The sequence below is a fragment of the Barbus barbus genome, assembly GCF_936440315.1.
Source record: "Barbus barbus genome assembly, chromosome: 30".
In the NCBI taxonomy this organism is placed as follows: Eukaryota; Metazoa; Chordata; class Actinopteri; order Cypriniformes; family Cyprinidae; genus Barbus; species Barbus barbus.
Window position 1 is genome coordinate 19,561,948 of NC_136758.1, and position 17,212 is coordinate 19,579,159.

Genomic DNA, 17,212 nt, shown 5'->3' on the forward strand with positions numbered 1-17,212 from the left:
GGTGGGGCAAGTACACCTTTATTTATTTCACAGTAAATCACAAAAGACATCCTCGGCCAAAACGGTTTGCCCCGATAATGGCCCAGATCCAGCAGGCCGGAAGAAATAACTCGCAGTTATTTTGCAGTTGCCAGACTCGGCATGGACATGGGATGAATGACGCCCCAGAATTGGCCCAGATACACTGGCCCGAGTCCGGCTGCCAAAACTGCCAGCATTGGGCCACAATCACGCCAACGAGAAATGAAATACTTAGCCAGTACTGGCCCGAGTCATGGGTACTGAAACTGAGCCAACACCACCAGCATTGGGCCACAATCACGCCGACAAGAAATGAAACACTTAGCCAGAACTGGCTTGAGTCTGGGTACTGAAACTGAGCCGACACTGGGTCACAATCATGCCGACACCTAGCCAGTACTGAATGCCACACTGTACCAAGACACACTGAATGCATACAAGCCAATCAGAAAGTCAACTTTATTTCTAAAGCATTTTATACAATATAGATTGTTTCACAGCAGCATCAAATTCAAATTCTACTGTAAAGCAGCTCTAAGTCAATAGTGTCATTATACAACTCAAGTCAGTTCGGTTGCATAACTGTAAAATTCATCAGTTGTACATACAAACTGTTTTGGATATGGATAATGATATTGCTATTTACCTGTTTCAAAGTTATGTTTTATTTGCTTGTTTTAAGTTAATGCCATATGTGCTTTGAGATAAAGATGCTTTCACTTGCAAAACTTGCTTTGTTTGGATGAATAAGCATCAATTGTGAAAGTTAGATGTCTGAGTTTGATAATGGTGAAGAGAGCATGCTGCAACATCAAATGGACATGAGACAGACAAAGACTACGGTGAAAAAAGTGCTAGACGCAGACAGCAATGTAAGCCACAAAGGAAGCACATCTGTCATGGGTCACAGATATTGATGTGTAATTGGAATGACCCAAAAAAATTTATAAAAGTAATCCACTCTTCAGATGTTGCCTGCATTAAACGTGAAGGACACCTGATACTGACGGATGCTTAACAGAATCTCAAGTAGCCTATCGCTGCGAGTTTGACAACTTATAATTTACCAGATTTTTTGTTTAATTTTGCATTAACTGCTTTGTATTGTAACCAATAAAATAAGAGATTTTATTGTTACGACTACCTCCCATGAAACTGGGTCTCAAACATGAACAATGGAGACTTCTACATCATTCCTGAAGGACTTCAACCTGCGGGCGGGTGGTTTAGGCTAGATTTGACTATCCTACCCTACCTGGACAATTATAGGGTTAAAGGTGTAAGGTGAAAGGACACACTGAGTAACAAAACATAAATTGCACATAAATTGTCCTCACAGGTTGATTATCATGATATTTGATTATATTACTGAGGACATTTGGCCCTCACAAGTATAGCTAAACCTGTACACAGGTTACTGTAACCTGCCAATTAATTTAACACAATTTATAGATCCCAGTATTTATTAACAAAACATTGTTTTGATGTTACCTTTCACATTTATGCTGTGTTTTGTGTTTGAACTGTTTTACTGTTTAAATTTAGCTTTAAACTGTCTATAACAGACAGTTTAATCGCAGGCTCAATTATTGTGACAACTTACCCCATCGCCCCGGTTGTTGTCAAAACGTTATCAAAGAGCTGTATGTGAAAATGTTCAAAAACTTTTTTGTAGCCAAAACTGTAAGGTATGCGTCTATACAGGAATTAACTTTTTTTAAATTATTTATTGTAACAAATAATTACTGGAGTAGGCCTATATAAAAGTTACAACTAGTCTCGTCACTCTCATGCGAAGTCGTTCTGCCTCCAGAAGATGGCATCAGTCGCTAAACTGTAGGGAACTGAAGAAGCGTCGACTTAAACACTTTCGAAACGCGTTGGCAAATGTGCTCAAGGTCTGTTTCCATCCTCCACATTTTTGTGAACAAGTTTTAACCTACGTTTTCCCTTCCCTAGCTACTTTTTATTATAGATACGTCTCCAGTGGCTGAATTACTGACGGTAGGCCTATGTGTTCCCAGCTTTTGTTCACGTTCTTCGCTAAAAGAAATCTTAAGAAACACATTTCAGTGTATGTGCAGTAAAGGTGTCCTAACCAGACTTTGTATTGACTACATCAATTTGCATCACTCTATTCATTCACACACAGATCCCCTCCTCCCAAAATGCCGCCCACATCTGCAAATCGTATGTGCATTATATTCCACAGCTTGTATTAATTTATCCTCAAACTCATAGCGGTGCTGTAACAGCTACAGTGCTGTAACAAGCTAAAGTGGGACAATAGAGGGGGGGGAGGGAGATCTTTATCCTAAAATGCCTAAATGCTGTATGACATTTTATAACTGCAGATTAATGTTTCTACATTTGTCTGAAAATGACTTTCAAATCTATTATTTTTAGATAAAATAACATGTATTTATCAGTGCAAATATATTGGCTGATTTTCTTTGTGTAAAGAGAAAAGAAAATCGTTAAATGTTCATGAAAATGTTTACAGTTCCTTTGTTTAGATGAATAAATGTTTTTCTTTCAAATATTTTTTTCCTTCGATTATAGAGCTTTTGTGTGCCTTTTGAATTCTTAAAAACTTTAAATGACTACTTTTTAATTTTACAAGACCATGTTTGCTTTTGTTAAAGCTTTTGTTGCACATAAAAGAAAGCTGAAAACACACATTCCTCATCTCTTTGCAGCCCAGCTCATTTAATTGAAATTGGAGTGATTGTCTGAGATTTCATCTCAAAGATGAGCGCCATGGCTACAAACACCCCTCCTGCTCCACCTGTTTTGGCTCTGAAACCCCACATTAGACCCTCACAAAATCTGCTCTGATGAGAAACCTCAGCCTGTGTGCTTAAACACATACAGACTCCAGGTCAGACTGACACGCTTAGATGAAGCTGTGTTTTTTTTTTCTCTGCTGGTATTATATGGTCTATTATGATTTGAAGATGGTTCTTAGCACTGTTTTGAGCAGAGGCTGAGAGATGGTATTGATTTATTAAATCTGAATGAGAGGCTTTAGGTAACAGGATGGAAGAGAAAGAGAGGGAACATTGACGACATGCCCTCCAGAACAATTATCTGAAAATCACTTCCGTTTGAAAACAGCCAGGTCTGTGTCTAATCCTTGAGAATATACGATGCGATTTTGAGACATTGCATGTAAAACAATGAATATATGGCCTGCCTGAAGGTGCCAGACTTAAAACATTTTTTACTTGATTGTCTACAAATACACACTTTATAATACACATACACAATCAGCTATAGCATATTTAATTTTATATATATATATATATATATATATATATATAATTTTTTTTTTTTTTTTTTGCGGTATAATAAGTATTCTACTGAGGTGAGGAAAATATTATGCAGTATAATATCATTTATGTAAGTATTATTTTATGAAACATTTTCCAGTAATTTATACTTAAATTGTGTATATACACAGTTAGACATGTCTGTAGAAACAGGGCCAAATGTAGTGTTAATATGAAATAATTTCCCGTATTGATTTTCACAGGTTTTTACCAGTATTTAGAATTATTCAGTATTTAGAAGAATGGATTGTGTTGTGTTTTAGGGTTAAAAGAAATGTATGTTAATTTAACTGATAATGTCCTGGTTTAAAATAGTTTTTCCATTTTTCTAATGATTTTTTGTTGAAGTCTATCTGTTTCACCCCCCCTCCCCCCAACACAAGCAACAATCCACCTTTGTGCGAGAATATGAACCTTTCAGAATATAATTTCAGAACAACCCCTCTCTAGTAGTAGCCTGGTATATTTTGTAACCGTTCCCAGGTTTTGGCTCTACTTGGTACATTTGACACATTGTAGATGGCAGAAAGAGGTACGAGGAACATTAGCAGAATAAAGGTGCTAGCGATATAGAAGAGAGCCTGCTTCGCTCTACTAATGAGCTATTAAGAGCAAGATACGACTCAAGTCTCTCCCCCTCGGCCTCTTTTGCAGCCAAAACACACTTTGTCTGGTAATGGGTGTATTAGCGGAGTAAGAATGCACTGGTGTTAGTTGGGGGTGGCGAGTGGGATCCGTAGGGTGAATTTTTTTATTTATTTTTTTTTTTTACCCTATCACAGTAGCATAATTCAAGGTTTTTATTGTTGAAACACGGAAATATATACTGTATAATACTGTATTAGGAAGAGTAGCGCCTAGACTTTAGTGCCTTTATTTTTATTTTTTATGAATTATCACAGTTTTGTGGTTTAGTTTTGTGGTTTAGTGGTTTTGTTTGTAATTAGAGAAGCATATCTGTGCCAAAACAGTATAACTGTCTATTTTATATATATTTTTTTTATTATTTATCAATATTGATATTTAGTTGTGCATTCAAATTTTTTAAATGTTTGCTTAAAGTGAATGTTTAATAACACTATTAAATAGCACTTTTTATACTGTATATTTTTCTTTATAATGTATATAATTCACTTGCAGCATTTAAAATGACAGTTTTTGTCTGCATTGTTGTTTTATTTTATAATATTTTCAACTATTTTATTATTTTATTTTACAATATTTTTTAATAAAATTTTAACATCAGCCATTTATTGGTTATCGGCTGTAACATTAAAACTAGACTAAAATTAATTAAAACCAAAATGAACACTTTAACCTAACCTTAAAAATGTTATATCAGTATAGGGCAGAATTTTAATATTGGTGCATATTGGTATATATTTATTTACTTTTTGCTTTATTGTTAATCTGTTTTTGTCTCAATTATGACATAAATTTATGAAATGTAATAAACATTAAATTGTGGGAATCTGAATAGTTTCACACATTCATAACATCCATATAGACATTTTATGAAGCAGATATTCTAAATGAAAGTAGTGATCAATAATCCTGGCCTTTTTAATCATTCTAATGCACTTCTGTTTTGTTTTTCCAAAATCCACAGGTTTGTAAAATCTTGTAGTTCTGCATAACCCGCATGCTGCATCGCCCAGACTCAAAGGAGCGGCACAAAATGTGCCCTTCCCATCTTCAGGTATTGTCATGTCATGTCTTGTTTCTTATTTATCTATTGATATGTTTCACCATCTGTCTTTTTGTCTCTATCTATGTGTGTTTCCACCCATCTCGTCTTTGTCCCGCTTCTCTTTTGATGCTGAAGTGTTTTGTTGTCTCTAAATAAATGAGGTGGGTGAGTTTTGCCATTCTGACACTGTGGGTTTACTTACCATTTGATAGACAATAGAGACAAACAGAGAGGAAAAGGAAACAGCACTCATATTGTTCTGGGTTCTTCACTGCTACTTCTTTAGGGGATATCTGAATAACCTTCACAAAGACATGTTAAAAAAATTAATGAAAGCCCGAAAATGCCATATCGAAAATATTAGCATTTCACAATGTTATGACTGTTATTGTTAACGACAGAAGTGACTAAACTGAAGGTCAGGACATTAATTTTCAAGACAAATAACTAAATTGTTGCATCTTATGAGGCTTTAGATGCTGTCAATGCAGTTTGATTTCAGATAATGTGTCCCTCATACCACTCACATTATTATAATGAAAATACAAATATTTGTAATATTTGTAAGTATCAAAAGGTTGAGGCGTAATTTGCGTGTTATGCACCGGGTCAAACATTTCCTGATACGTCAGGTTCAGTGGACTATGTACATGCTCAGAACAGATGGCACTCAGATTCCCAGGTTCAAGTCTGGTCCCATTCTCCCACTCACCACTACACTCTACTTTCCTATAAAAATAAAAGCAAAAATCCCCAAAACAAAATAAACGTAAAACCTTTGCCTACATTTTAAGTACCTGAATTGGTAGTTAACCTGGTGAACCCACCGGCTTAAACAAGAAAAGCCAAACCTGGCTGGTTTGGTGCCACTCTACTTTTTGGACCAGCATAGGCATTTTTTTCATATTGATCAGCCATGTTGGAAACTTCTTGACCAAGTAGTTCCTGCTGGTAAAGCTAGTTGAGTTGCATGTAATATAAAAAAATGTGTTAAAAATATGTACCTTTAGCTTGACACTGTGGCAGTACCCTCAAAGTTACACCTTTGTGCCTTATCTACCCCTAAAGTATATTAGTACTTAAACGGTTGATATTAGTAACCCAAGGGTTGATATTAATAACTAAAGGGTATATTTTAATACCTTAAGGGTTGATATTAGTAACTTTTAGAAACTAAAAGGATTTAAATTAGTATCTTAAGCACTGACTTGAAGGTATGTATTATTATATTAAGGGTTGAATTTTATAAATTAAAGCTGTATATTTAGTACCTTAAATTTAGGTTTTCAGAGTTAAAGAGTTCATATTTGTATCTGAAGGGTCAATATTCATAATTCAAGAGTACATCTATGTATTACTACCTTAAGAGTTGATATTAGTAGCTTAGGAGAACATATTAGTACCTTAAGGGTTGATATTAGTAAGTTAAGGTTACATATTAGTTCCTCAAGGGTTGACATTTATAACTTCAGCATTCATATTAGCATCTTTAGGGTTTATATACGTTACTTAAGGGTATATATTAGTAACTTAAGATAGCATATTAATGTCTTAAAACAAGGTAGGAAACCCTCATCCCAAACCTAACATATGTTGTTCTTTTCAACAGGTTTTATACAGGACCGACAGTCTTCAAAAGCAACAGATATTTGAAGACGCCTCTGCACCAAGACAGTTTAGTGTCCCACAGTCTCCATGCAGGACATCTTCATCTTTTGTTGACCTGGAACGTCTTAGACCACAGCTGGTGCACGTCCCACCGAACTCTTTTTCCCAAGCTCGGCGCAGAATCAGCCCGATGCCCCTGCGGCCCCCTTTCGTAGCCTCTTACCTTTTCTTTAAACAGTCCCTCCCTCTCATCTTTTCTTTAAACAACCTTTCCCTCTCTACAACAGGCTGCCCCACACACTCGCTAAATGAAGTTAGTCCAGCTCCCCCCTCCCCATCCTCTTCTGTTCCCTACCAGACACACTCACAGAATTGTTTGTTAATAGTCCAATTAGATAATTGCCATCTTTCACTCCTTTTGCTCTCCGTTTCCCATAAAGGACTGAATGGCTTCGGAAGGGGGGTGGAGTTCAGCATGAAGAGGGCCTCTGGCCCTGCAAGGTGACAAGAAGGGTCCGAGCCCGTTCCCTGCTCGCAACCATTGGCTTGAATTGAATCATTGTAGCCTAATCAATGGTCTTATTGGATTACAGACCACTGCTGTTCCCCCAGATATTGTTGCGTTGACAATGAAAATAGGCGAGACTGAGTGGGTGGGTGGGTGTGTAGTGGTGTGGAAGGAGTGGGGGAGAGGGGAGGAGGGGGGTCGCTTTAGGTGTTAGCGTTGGGATCTCGGGCAGGTTGAGTTTTTTTAGTGGTGCTTTAACAGGTTTCTTGTAGAGGAAGGGGGCTAAGCGATGGTAGCATTGGGTTGGGGTTTGCATTAGAGGTGCTGGGTAACTCAAGGTGGTTGTGTGCACTGTCCCCCGCTTGACAGAGTTCCCTTGTGTTCATCTCTTTCTTTTGTCAATCCGTGTTCATTACCACTACAGATTCCGAGCGAAGTGGATTCCATTTTTTTTGTATTCCAGGTCTCTCCGCCTCCCTCATTCTTTTTCTGTCTCTCTCTCTCTCTCTCTCTCTCTCTCTCTCTCTCTCTCTCTCTCTCTTTGCTCTCCACCGATCTTTCCCTCTCTCTTTTTTCGCTCTTTGCTTGTATTAGCTCCAAGGGTGCAGCGTGTGGTATCGGGCCGTTATCCCGGGGGAGAATCGCCAGCCTGTTCATAAAGTTAGCCCGTCCGAACATCAACAGCCTGAGAGCAGGGGAACGGCCAGTGTCGGGGCATCGAGGAATGAAGTGGAACTTTTCTGGCGGTCTGTGATTGCGCGTGGTGGCGATTCGAGGCAAATCATCTCCCTTGAACCTTTGCGAACGAGGGCGGAGAGGGGGGTCGGCGTGAGTGGACCCCTCAATCAGGACAATGTGTATTTCCCAAACAGTTTAGAGTATTCATGAGGTTACGCAAATGTGGAGGCAGCAAAATTACCGTAATCAATTGAAGCAGCGAGCATGCGTCCGTCCACAGCTTTGATTACCCGGAGATCAGCCTGATGTGAATGTTACAAGGAGAGGAGCTGTTAAATTGCTGTTGAATTTGGGTGAGAAGTCTATGATCATTGGGCAAGTGAGTCTGCACAGAGATAATAGGGCAGATCAGTGGACCGGGCAAGTGCTGGTGGCACATTAGCTATCTGACTACGACTCCAAGCTGCTGTTTTACAGAAAGACCAAACCTACATTACCCAGAATAAGCAGTGTTTGTCCATACCCAAATAGTTATTTCTTCCCAACAAGGAGAAAAAGAAGGCAAAATCTTCGTAGCAGATAAGAGGCTATGGAAGTCCGTTACAGCCAAGACTCGGAGTCCGGAATGTTGCTGAAGAATGGACTAAAAGAGGGGGAAGAGGGAAAGGATTCCCAGGGAAACATTTCAAAAACGTTCCTGAAGGACCAGCAGGAGTCCTTCTCTCCATCCGGACCGGTGGAAAACTGCGAAAAGAGCCGGACGAGCTCAGGAGATCCTGATTACTGCCGGAGGATTCTAGTTCGGGGTAAGTTTAAAGCAGTCCCGTGAAGATTTCTGTACATTTTGTAGTCCACAAAAAAAAACTGGAAATCGACTTAACTGGAACTTTTAATTTAGCTTTTTGTGATAGTTCTTCGGAGTCGCTGGATTTGTTTTTTCCCTCCATGAGTGAGTGTGTATAGATTTGAGCGTGCACAAGTGTACATGATGCAAATTGATCTACGCCGAATTGAGAACTGGATCAAACTTCTTCTGTATTGAAGAAAAAAATTATGTTTGTTATTTTATCATCTCTTATGGTGTGTCTCATAGCTTTCTGATCCAATTTCTCGCCTACAAATATTTGCAAATGCTATTTAAAAGAATATCAAATATGTATTACTATTATGGACACGAAAATAAATAGTTTATAAATATCAAATCTGGAAAATACTATACTATATGTTTGTGAAAGTTTTCATTCTTTACAGTACAGTTTCTGTGATTGTAAGATTTAAGAAATTATTTTGTTCTTTTTATACATAATCAGCTATGCAAAAAAGTTACATTTTTCATTATGTTGGTTATCATTTTTAGATAGTCTTATCTCTGCCTTTTTATATATGTTTCAGTGCTTTTTCTCCATCAAAAAATAAGCATTCTGTTACAGTTTTTTTAATTTACTAAAGTATTTGAATGGAGATGCTTTTTTTTTTTTTTTTACTTAAACAGTATCATTGAGATTGTGGGGCATGCACAGAAATGTATCTGTAATTGAATCATATTTCACATTAAGTAAAAAAAAAAAAATGTTTTGCAACAATTTGGTGTAAAGCTGCTTGTCTATATTTGTGTTAAATTACTAACATAGTTGTGGAGCCCCTCCTGCTTGTGTCAGCTGATTGTGAAATTCTGGGGAGCAATCAGCTCCATTAATTTATTTAGGTTGTGAAGCTAAATCTAGGTCAGTCTCGGAGGCCTGCTGAAATATGAGGAAATTAACCTGATGAAATTATTGTGTAATTTCTTCAGTCACAATTCGGAAGCCAATACAATTATTCTGTATCTGGATTTGAATATTATGGAGACCAGTGTGTGTGAGAGTGTGTTTTTTAAATTATCTTGAAGTTGTCACAAAGCTTAACAAATTTTTTAAAGAATATATTTATTGCTTAATTTTTTTATAAGAATGCTGGCGCAAGGTTCTGCACATCACAAAGACACAAATAACAACAAACATAACTTTAATAATTCACCAGCTAACATGTTTGGTGTGGGTTTTTTTTATATTTTATTACTTATGTTTTTAAATTCTCTCCCATTTATCTCCCAGTTTTTATGCATTTACTTTATAAAATACTTGATTATTCAACATTTTTAGTAATCCTTTAATCTGTTCAGAGATAGAAGACCCATTAGAAATATTTATAACATATGCAAAAGACAGAAAAATACAAAATTGTTTTGCAGTATGATTTGACAGACTATTTTGTGTATTTGTTTAATGCAAGTTTTTAACTATTTTGAAATGCTTTGAGCTTTAATTTAACTTTATTTTAGTCAACACTCTCTTCCTACATGATGAATTATTTAAAATAACAAAAAAAATGTTTAGTTACTAAAATAATAAGAGTCTAGTCTTCCTTTGTTTGGCATTTATGTGCCATGATACACCTATAAAACTGACATTTTTAACAGCTTGTGGTGGAAATTTTTGTTTTTCTTGATTAAAAACGTCTTAGGTTTTGTTGGTTTCACACAAATTGTGCAATGTCTAATATGTTTTGCATGACTACCTATATTACATTTTTAATAATATAACTATTTCTTCTAATTATATGTTCAGATATTATAATCTTATAGCAGGTATGACAATTTGCTGAAAATATTTTTCCTATCACATTTAGATGCCAAAGGTTCAATTCGAGAGATTATTCTCCCCAAGGGTTTGGATCTAGACCGACCAAAGCGTACTAGGACCTCGTTCACAGCAGAACAGCTTTACAGACTGGAGATGGAGTTTCAGCGGTGCCAGTATGTTGTGGGACGAGAACGAACCGAACTTGCCCGACAACTTAACCTGTCTGAAACTCAGGTACACAATCAAATGCACATATCCATACACACAAATACAATTCCATATACATAAAACAATCATTATAAATACTGCTGAAATTAACCAGTATAATAAAAACACAAAAGTAATGGACTCTCCCAAACATATTTATCCTTGTGAAGCATGTCTGGCGCATAATCATAAATATGATTTAATGTAATTAATATGTATTGTTGACACTCTGTATAAAAAAAAGACACAGAGCTACCTGGTCACAAGCTCTTTTGACTATACGATTTTGATCTTTATTTAATTTACATTTTGATCATCCTGTGGCATCCCTTCAGACCACTTAAAACATCAGTTTTCCGATCACATCTTCCTGACATTTACTCGGTTAATTCCCTTTTTTTCTGCCCTCACCATCAGTGCAATAGTTTGATGGTTTGTTAGTGGCATAAAGGCCCGCTTTACAAAAATAAGCCCAGCGACGCATTTGTGGCACATGCTTTGCACAGGGGTCAGCAAGAGGTCACGAGTTTGAGATTACATGACTGAACTGTACATGCACTCTCTCTCTCTCTCGGCCTCGATGTATCCCTCTCTCTCTCTCTCGGCCTCGATTTATCCCTCTCTCTCTCTCTACGCGTCTCCCTGGATAATCTGCTATGCGGGGAAACTCTGACTGCAATAGTAAGGCTAATTTTGGAACCCACGTTTTTATTTGTTCATTAGTGATCATGTTCATTATACCACATGCTTGCTTGAACAAGTACTATATTTAAGAAAAAAAGGATATGATGTCTCACAAAAAAATATAAGACATTAATATATATATTTTTTTTCGCTCATTTTAACGCTCAATTTTTCAGTCATATATTGATCGGGGCTCCCCTAATTAAACACCCTGAACACCTGCAAACTGACAATGCAGTCTCAACGTTTCTAATTCTATTGGCCATTTGAACTGTGTCGCATTCTATCACATCATCACCCCACTAATGACTTTAAAATTCTTCTGCTCTCCTGTGGGGCGAAATTAAGACATTTAATGCCCTGAGGCAGATCGGTGCTGCGAACACAGGGAGCACAATAGAGTTAGCTTCACTAATGCCCCGTGCTGCAGTGCAGTTCAAATCCATGCCTTGATTTCATTAAAGCTTCCCGTGTCTCTTCTTGGCCACCTGATGAGGAGGGTGAAGTGCTCCTTAATGACGGCTTCATGAAATTAACATTGTGTTCTGAAACACTAAATGTACTGTGGAAAGATCAAACAAGGAAAGTCATCCATTTGTGAAAGTGTACCAGCAATGCATTTGGTAGAGTCAAAAATGCATCGAAAACGAGAGGGAAAATATTGTTTTTATAAGGTGGAATTGCTGGTAATTCAATGCTGTTGTTTTTTTGTTTTTTTTGTGACCTTCCATGTCATGGTATCCACAAAACGTTGTGAGATTAAACAACTGCAAACAACAAATGTGCATTTTAGTGATTTAGAAACAATAGCAGGTTTAATATGACGATAACTTATTTAGCATTCCTTTACAACACCGATGCAACTGTTAAGGCATGCACTTATGTAACTAGCAGCTTTGCCAAACACAGCAGCATATTCTTTAATAATTAAAAAGCGTTTAAATAATATTACGATATTTATTGTGATGCATTTAAGCTGTTTACTTTAGTGTTTTTATAGATTTGACAGTTAAACTGCATGACACAGTTCTGAGATGTTAGTCATACTTCATTGTTCTTATTCCTCTGAAGCTATTATCGATCATTTGAAGTACAGCAAATATAAAACGGGCCTCCTTTTCTCTATAGAAAATAAATATATATTATGATTTTGTTCTGCCATTGGAACTTGATCTAAACATGTATTATCAGGAAATTGCCATTCCTCTTTCTTTGTAATCCTAAATTAAATGGATACAGTACAATTACGTGGTTCAAAGCGGTATTGATCCATCCGTCCTTGCAAAAGGAGCTCTTGTATTTTTTTGGTTTTTTTTTTTCAAAAGAAGTGCATGTTTTTGTTCATTAAATAGGTTTATATTTACAATAACCTTTCTTTTTTTTTCACTTACACTTTGCAAAATTAATTTTAATTTTAGCTAACCAACTTTTGCCTTTTTTTTTTTTTGCTGCTCAAATACATATTAAATTGGTGCATTAAGAATTAAACATAGAGCAAAAAGATTTACGTTATACATAAATAATCTAATTACATTTGAACTTTTATAGTTTCTATAAATAGACTTCTATAATTAATGTTATCTGAAAAAATCAGAATTGTTTTACTTTGTAACTATATCTTAATTTATTTTAATTTATTTCTATTTTACATTTAAACCAATTTGAAGTGGTATTATCATAGTAGCATAATGCAAGCTTACAGTATTTTCCATATTACATTGCATTGTGTTCTATTTTAAGCTAATTTCTAATATCGTTCCCTCGGCAGGTAAAGGTGTGGTTCCAGAATCGTCGCACTAAGCAGAAGAAGGATCAGGGGAAGGATTCCGAGCTGCGCTCCGTGGTCTCTGAGACAGCTGCCACCTGCAGCGTCCTGCGTCTCCTGGAGCAGGGCCGGCTCCTCACTCCCCCAGGCCTGCCAGGGTTGCTGCCCCACTGTGGGAGTTCATCGCTAGGCTCAGCCCTGCGTGGGCCGTCCCTGGGCATCACCGCTAATGGAGGCTCCTCCAGCAGCAGTAGCAGCAGCGCGGCCAGCTCAGGCACAGCCGGGGGCAGCCCGCCACTGCCGACAGTGACCAGTTCGGGGACAGTCACTGGGCTACAGGGATCTCCACCTGCCCACGGGCTGTTTAGCTTCCCTATGCCCTCTCTGCTCGGGTCGGTCGCCTCACGCATCTCCTCCACCCCACTCGGCATGGCCGGATCCCTCGCGGGGAACTTGCAGGAACTTTCTGCCCGCTACCTGAGCTCATCCGCCTTTGAGCCCTACTCGCGGACCAATGGCAAAGAAGCGTTAGACAAAAAAGTTTTGGAATGATCACTAGGGGTTTCTTTTTGTCGGTTTATTGTTGTTGTTGTTTTGAAATTAGTTTGAGCTCTGGTTATCTCTCATTTTTTAATAGCTCTTGCCCCCTTTTGTCTCATCAGTGCTGTTGTGTTTTCAATCTTGCGTTTTTCTTGTCATCAACCTGCACAGTTGATGCCTCTCAGAATTGTAAAAAGGTGGACTCATACTTTTCAAAAACGAGGATTTTCAGAGCATTTTGCACTAAATCAAAGTTTCTCCAATTTGACACAAATGAGAGCTTGAGGAAGGAATGTAGCAAGAGATTATGGAGGGGAAGAGATGAAAATGGTTGCTGAGGCAATATTTTCGGGGCACTTTTTTTCCCTTATACCTTTTTTGGAGCTGGACAGTTATATTCAGATTAAAAACTAATCTGAAAGCTGCTGGGTAAAAACAAAACAGTACAGAACATAGATCCCCGATAAAATCTGAACTCACAGCAACATCCTTCATGTTTTCAGTTCGAAGAGCAATCTAAATGTGTGAAATATTTTTTAATTTTTAATTTTCTTTTTGTCATAGTGTCATTTGCCAAATCTCAAATAATGAAATATATATTATACTGGGGTTCATTTCCAAAGGTTAGCATACAATACAGTCACACTGTGGCTTTATATACACAATTTGCTTACAGAGGTCATGAATTTGCCATATGAAGCTATAAGAACAGATGTCTATACCATTTTGTATTCGTTTGGCTAAACATGTTCTGACTAAATGGAAGAAAACGCTGTCACACCGTTAAATAGTCCAGTAGTCCTGTGTTCATTGTTCTCTAAATGGTTTCTGTGAGGGTGCTCCCCAAAACGAGTTTTGAAGGCAATCTCAGTTTGTGAGTTTGTATGTCTTAAATATGCAGTTTTTCTCCTCTGTGTGTGTGTGTGTGTGTGTGTGTGGGTGCTGGTACTGAAATTGTAGTCCTGGTTTCCATGTTTAGGTGCGTGTTTAACTGAAAACCTTTCGAGAAAACTTGAGACGTTATCGCCTGGGATTAAGTTCCGGAGCATCGACGAGACCCTCACATTATCGGACTAAATGTATTTGCTTTGAGCGGCAACCCCTCTACCAACACGGCAAAGTTTTCCAGAAGTATCTGAAGCCCTTTCTATTATCAGAGCTGAGACGAGGCGGATCTCTGAGGGACGAACAGGGTACGATAACTGTAGTATAAAAGCAAGAAGCTTGAATAACTAAAATTGTTATTTTATTGTAAATTATTCACGTCTGTAATAAATAGATCATCAGTATATCTGCAAATAATGAAAGAATGAATGTATGGGGGTGAGGGGTCTGATTGAACAGGAAATCAAAGCTCTGGTGGTGTTGTTGTTAAATATCTTGAAGTTTGTGAACCGTGGTATGAGTGTGGATATATATTATATATAACTAAAAAAAATCAAAACAAAAACAAATCTCTTCAGTCTTTCATTCCATGTGTAAATCCTAAATGTCGTGATGGTTTCTTCATGTGACGTTCTCAGCATCAGTGTAAATCATTTAAGGTCACTTAACACTGCCAGTTCTGTCACAGCGCTGGCTGACCTTGTCAGCTGTGGTGATGTTCGAGAGATACGGAGCCTTGCATGAATGAATGTCTCTGAACATCATGGAATGACAAATACTCCTACTCTTCATGTATTCAACCTATATGGAGGATCAGAGTTTCATTTAGACAGAAATGTCTCCTATAGAGTTACTCCTCGTCTTGGTTTGTTGATCAGTTCAGCGGTTTGGTTAAACTGTTTGGTTTATGTAGTATGTATTATTCCCTTCTAATGTGGTCCTAAGTTTTCTGTGGCTTTACAATGCAGTTTGGATTTTTAAATTAATATATGGCTGATCAATGAAATACAGTGAATGATATAAGATGAGGTAAATAAAAAACATGAGTTGTTATGAAAGATAGACAAATGCTTTGTTTTGGTTTGTTTTGTTTTTCCAGGAAGGAAAAAATTCTGTCCTTTATTTTGTTGCACTGCACAGTTGAGACTGTTGAACACCGAGACTGTTGAAAAGAAGTTGGGAGAATCAGGGCAGGGAGAGTGGAAAGTATTTTTTTATTTCATGAAACATTTTTGTGAATTCATGTTAGAATGTTAGAGAAAAGTCTGAAGGTTGTAGAATTGTAATAACAAGCCAAATGAAAGCAGAACCTTTCAGTGCAGCTGCAGTTTTGCAACACTAGGTTCCTGAGCACCATGTTCCCAGCATTTTTTAAAAAATCTGCAGTTCAATTTTTTTTTATTTTTTTTTTGGTTGTTAAATTTATCATTTAATTTTGTTATTTTTAGTATTAAAACTTAAAGTTTTAATTTTTTTCAATATGTGGTTCAAAAGTCTGGGGTTCACTTTGAAAATCCTGAATTTAAAATATAAATTTGGTTAATATTCATTCAATAGACTCTAAATACATTTTTTTCCCATTTTAAATAAATCCTGTAATTAATTTATTGTTTGTTTTTCTCAATTAATTTGATATGCTGGTAATAAAGTTTGTAAAAAAAAAAGAAAGGAAAAACGCATTAAAATCTTGGTGGTCTCAGACTTGTATTCAGCAGAAACATGGGGTTCAAACCTTTGTCGCAACCATTTTGAAATTTGGCCTACATTTTGTATTTGGTTATATGCCGGTTTTAGCTTTCAGATTTGAATCATCACATGTATATGTGCGTGTTAATATGTATGCACTGATTGGAGGCTTCTAACTAAAGGCCTTTGTCACTTTGGTACTATGAGTATTTGAGCAGTCTCTGCCCTTCTGAGTCTTGGGAATCTTCCTAAAAAAACAACGGTCTTGGCCTCCTCTCTCCCTCCCCCTCTCGCTCCATCTCTCCTCCCTCACAGCCCAATTAGGCTGAAGGTCGAGCTGCATTGTGGTTGGGGGTGAGGGAACGGGTGAAGACGATGGGGAAGAGTGTGAAAGAGGGAAGGGGGGATTGAGTGAGACCACCAACACATTCCCCGCATCACATGACTAGCCCTTAAACCCCGGCCTACGGCAGGAGGAAACGCAGCATCCTGTGGGTGTTTTGTGCTCTTTGTGCGTCCCTCACTTCCTCTTTTATTTGTGCTTACATATGGTGATCAGAGCGTAAACGCATGCTGTGAAAGAAGCTTGTACGAGCATGGAGTGGACTCGTGACCCCGATGTTCCCGGGGAGCACTAAATCCCATCACGGCTCTCCCTGTTTTTCCCTGAAGTGTCATACATGCTGACAGGCTTTTCTAACTAGCTGATCCAATAAACCAATCAGAGGATTTCGAAACACGGAGCAGCTACACGTCAGTAGCTTTGGCACATGGACTTGCCTGGGCCCTTAAATTTCAACACACCCTATGGCAGCTGAAAGTTAGATTGGAAAATACAAAAGGCAACAATAGTTACCCAAGCACCCAGAGAATCAGTTCATATGTATTTGCACTGAAAAGCCTTACAATCGATCCAATTTCGCTCAGTCTGAATGAAATTTTGATCCGATTGTAGACCTTAATCAGATCAACAAGAAAAAAATAACG

General features: G+C 37.6%; 1 protein-coding gene across 1 annotated transcript; it reads left to right on the forward strand.

The window, feature by feature from the left end:
• Positions 1-8,426: 8,426 nt before the first annotated feature.
• Positions 8,427-13,666, forward strand: LOC306850785 (ventral anterior homeobox 1; the record flags this gene model as incomplete). The annotated part of the gene is made up of 3 exons (XM_079386645.1): positions 8,427-8,643; positions 10,505-10,692; positions 13,118-13,666. 3 exons carry the CDS (start codon positions 8,427-8,429, stop codon positions 13,664-13,666), a joined length of 954 nt encoding a protein of 317 aa, XP_079242771.1.
• Between the last annotated feature and the right edge of the window lie 3,546 nt (positions 13,667-17,212).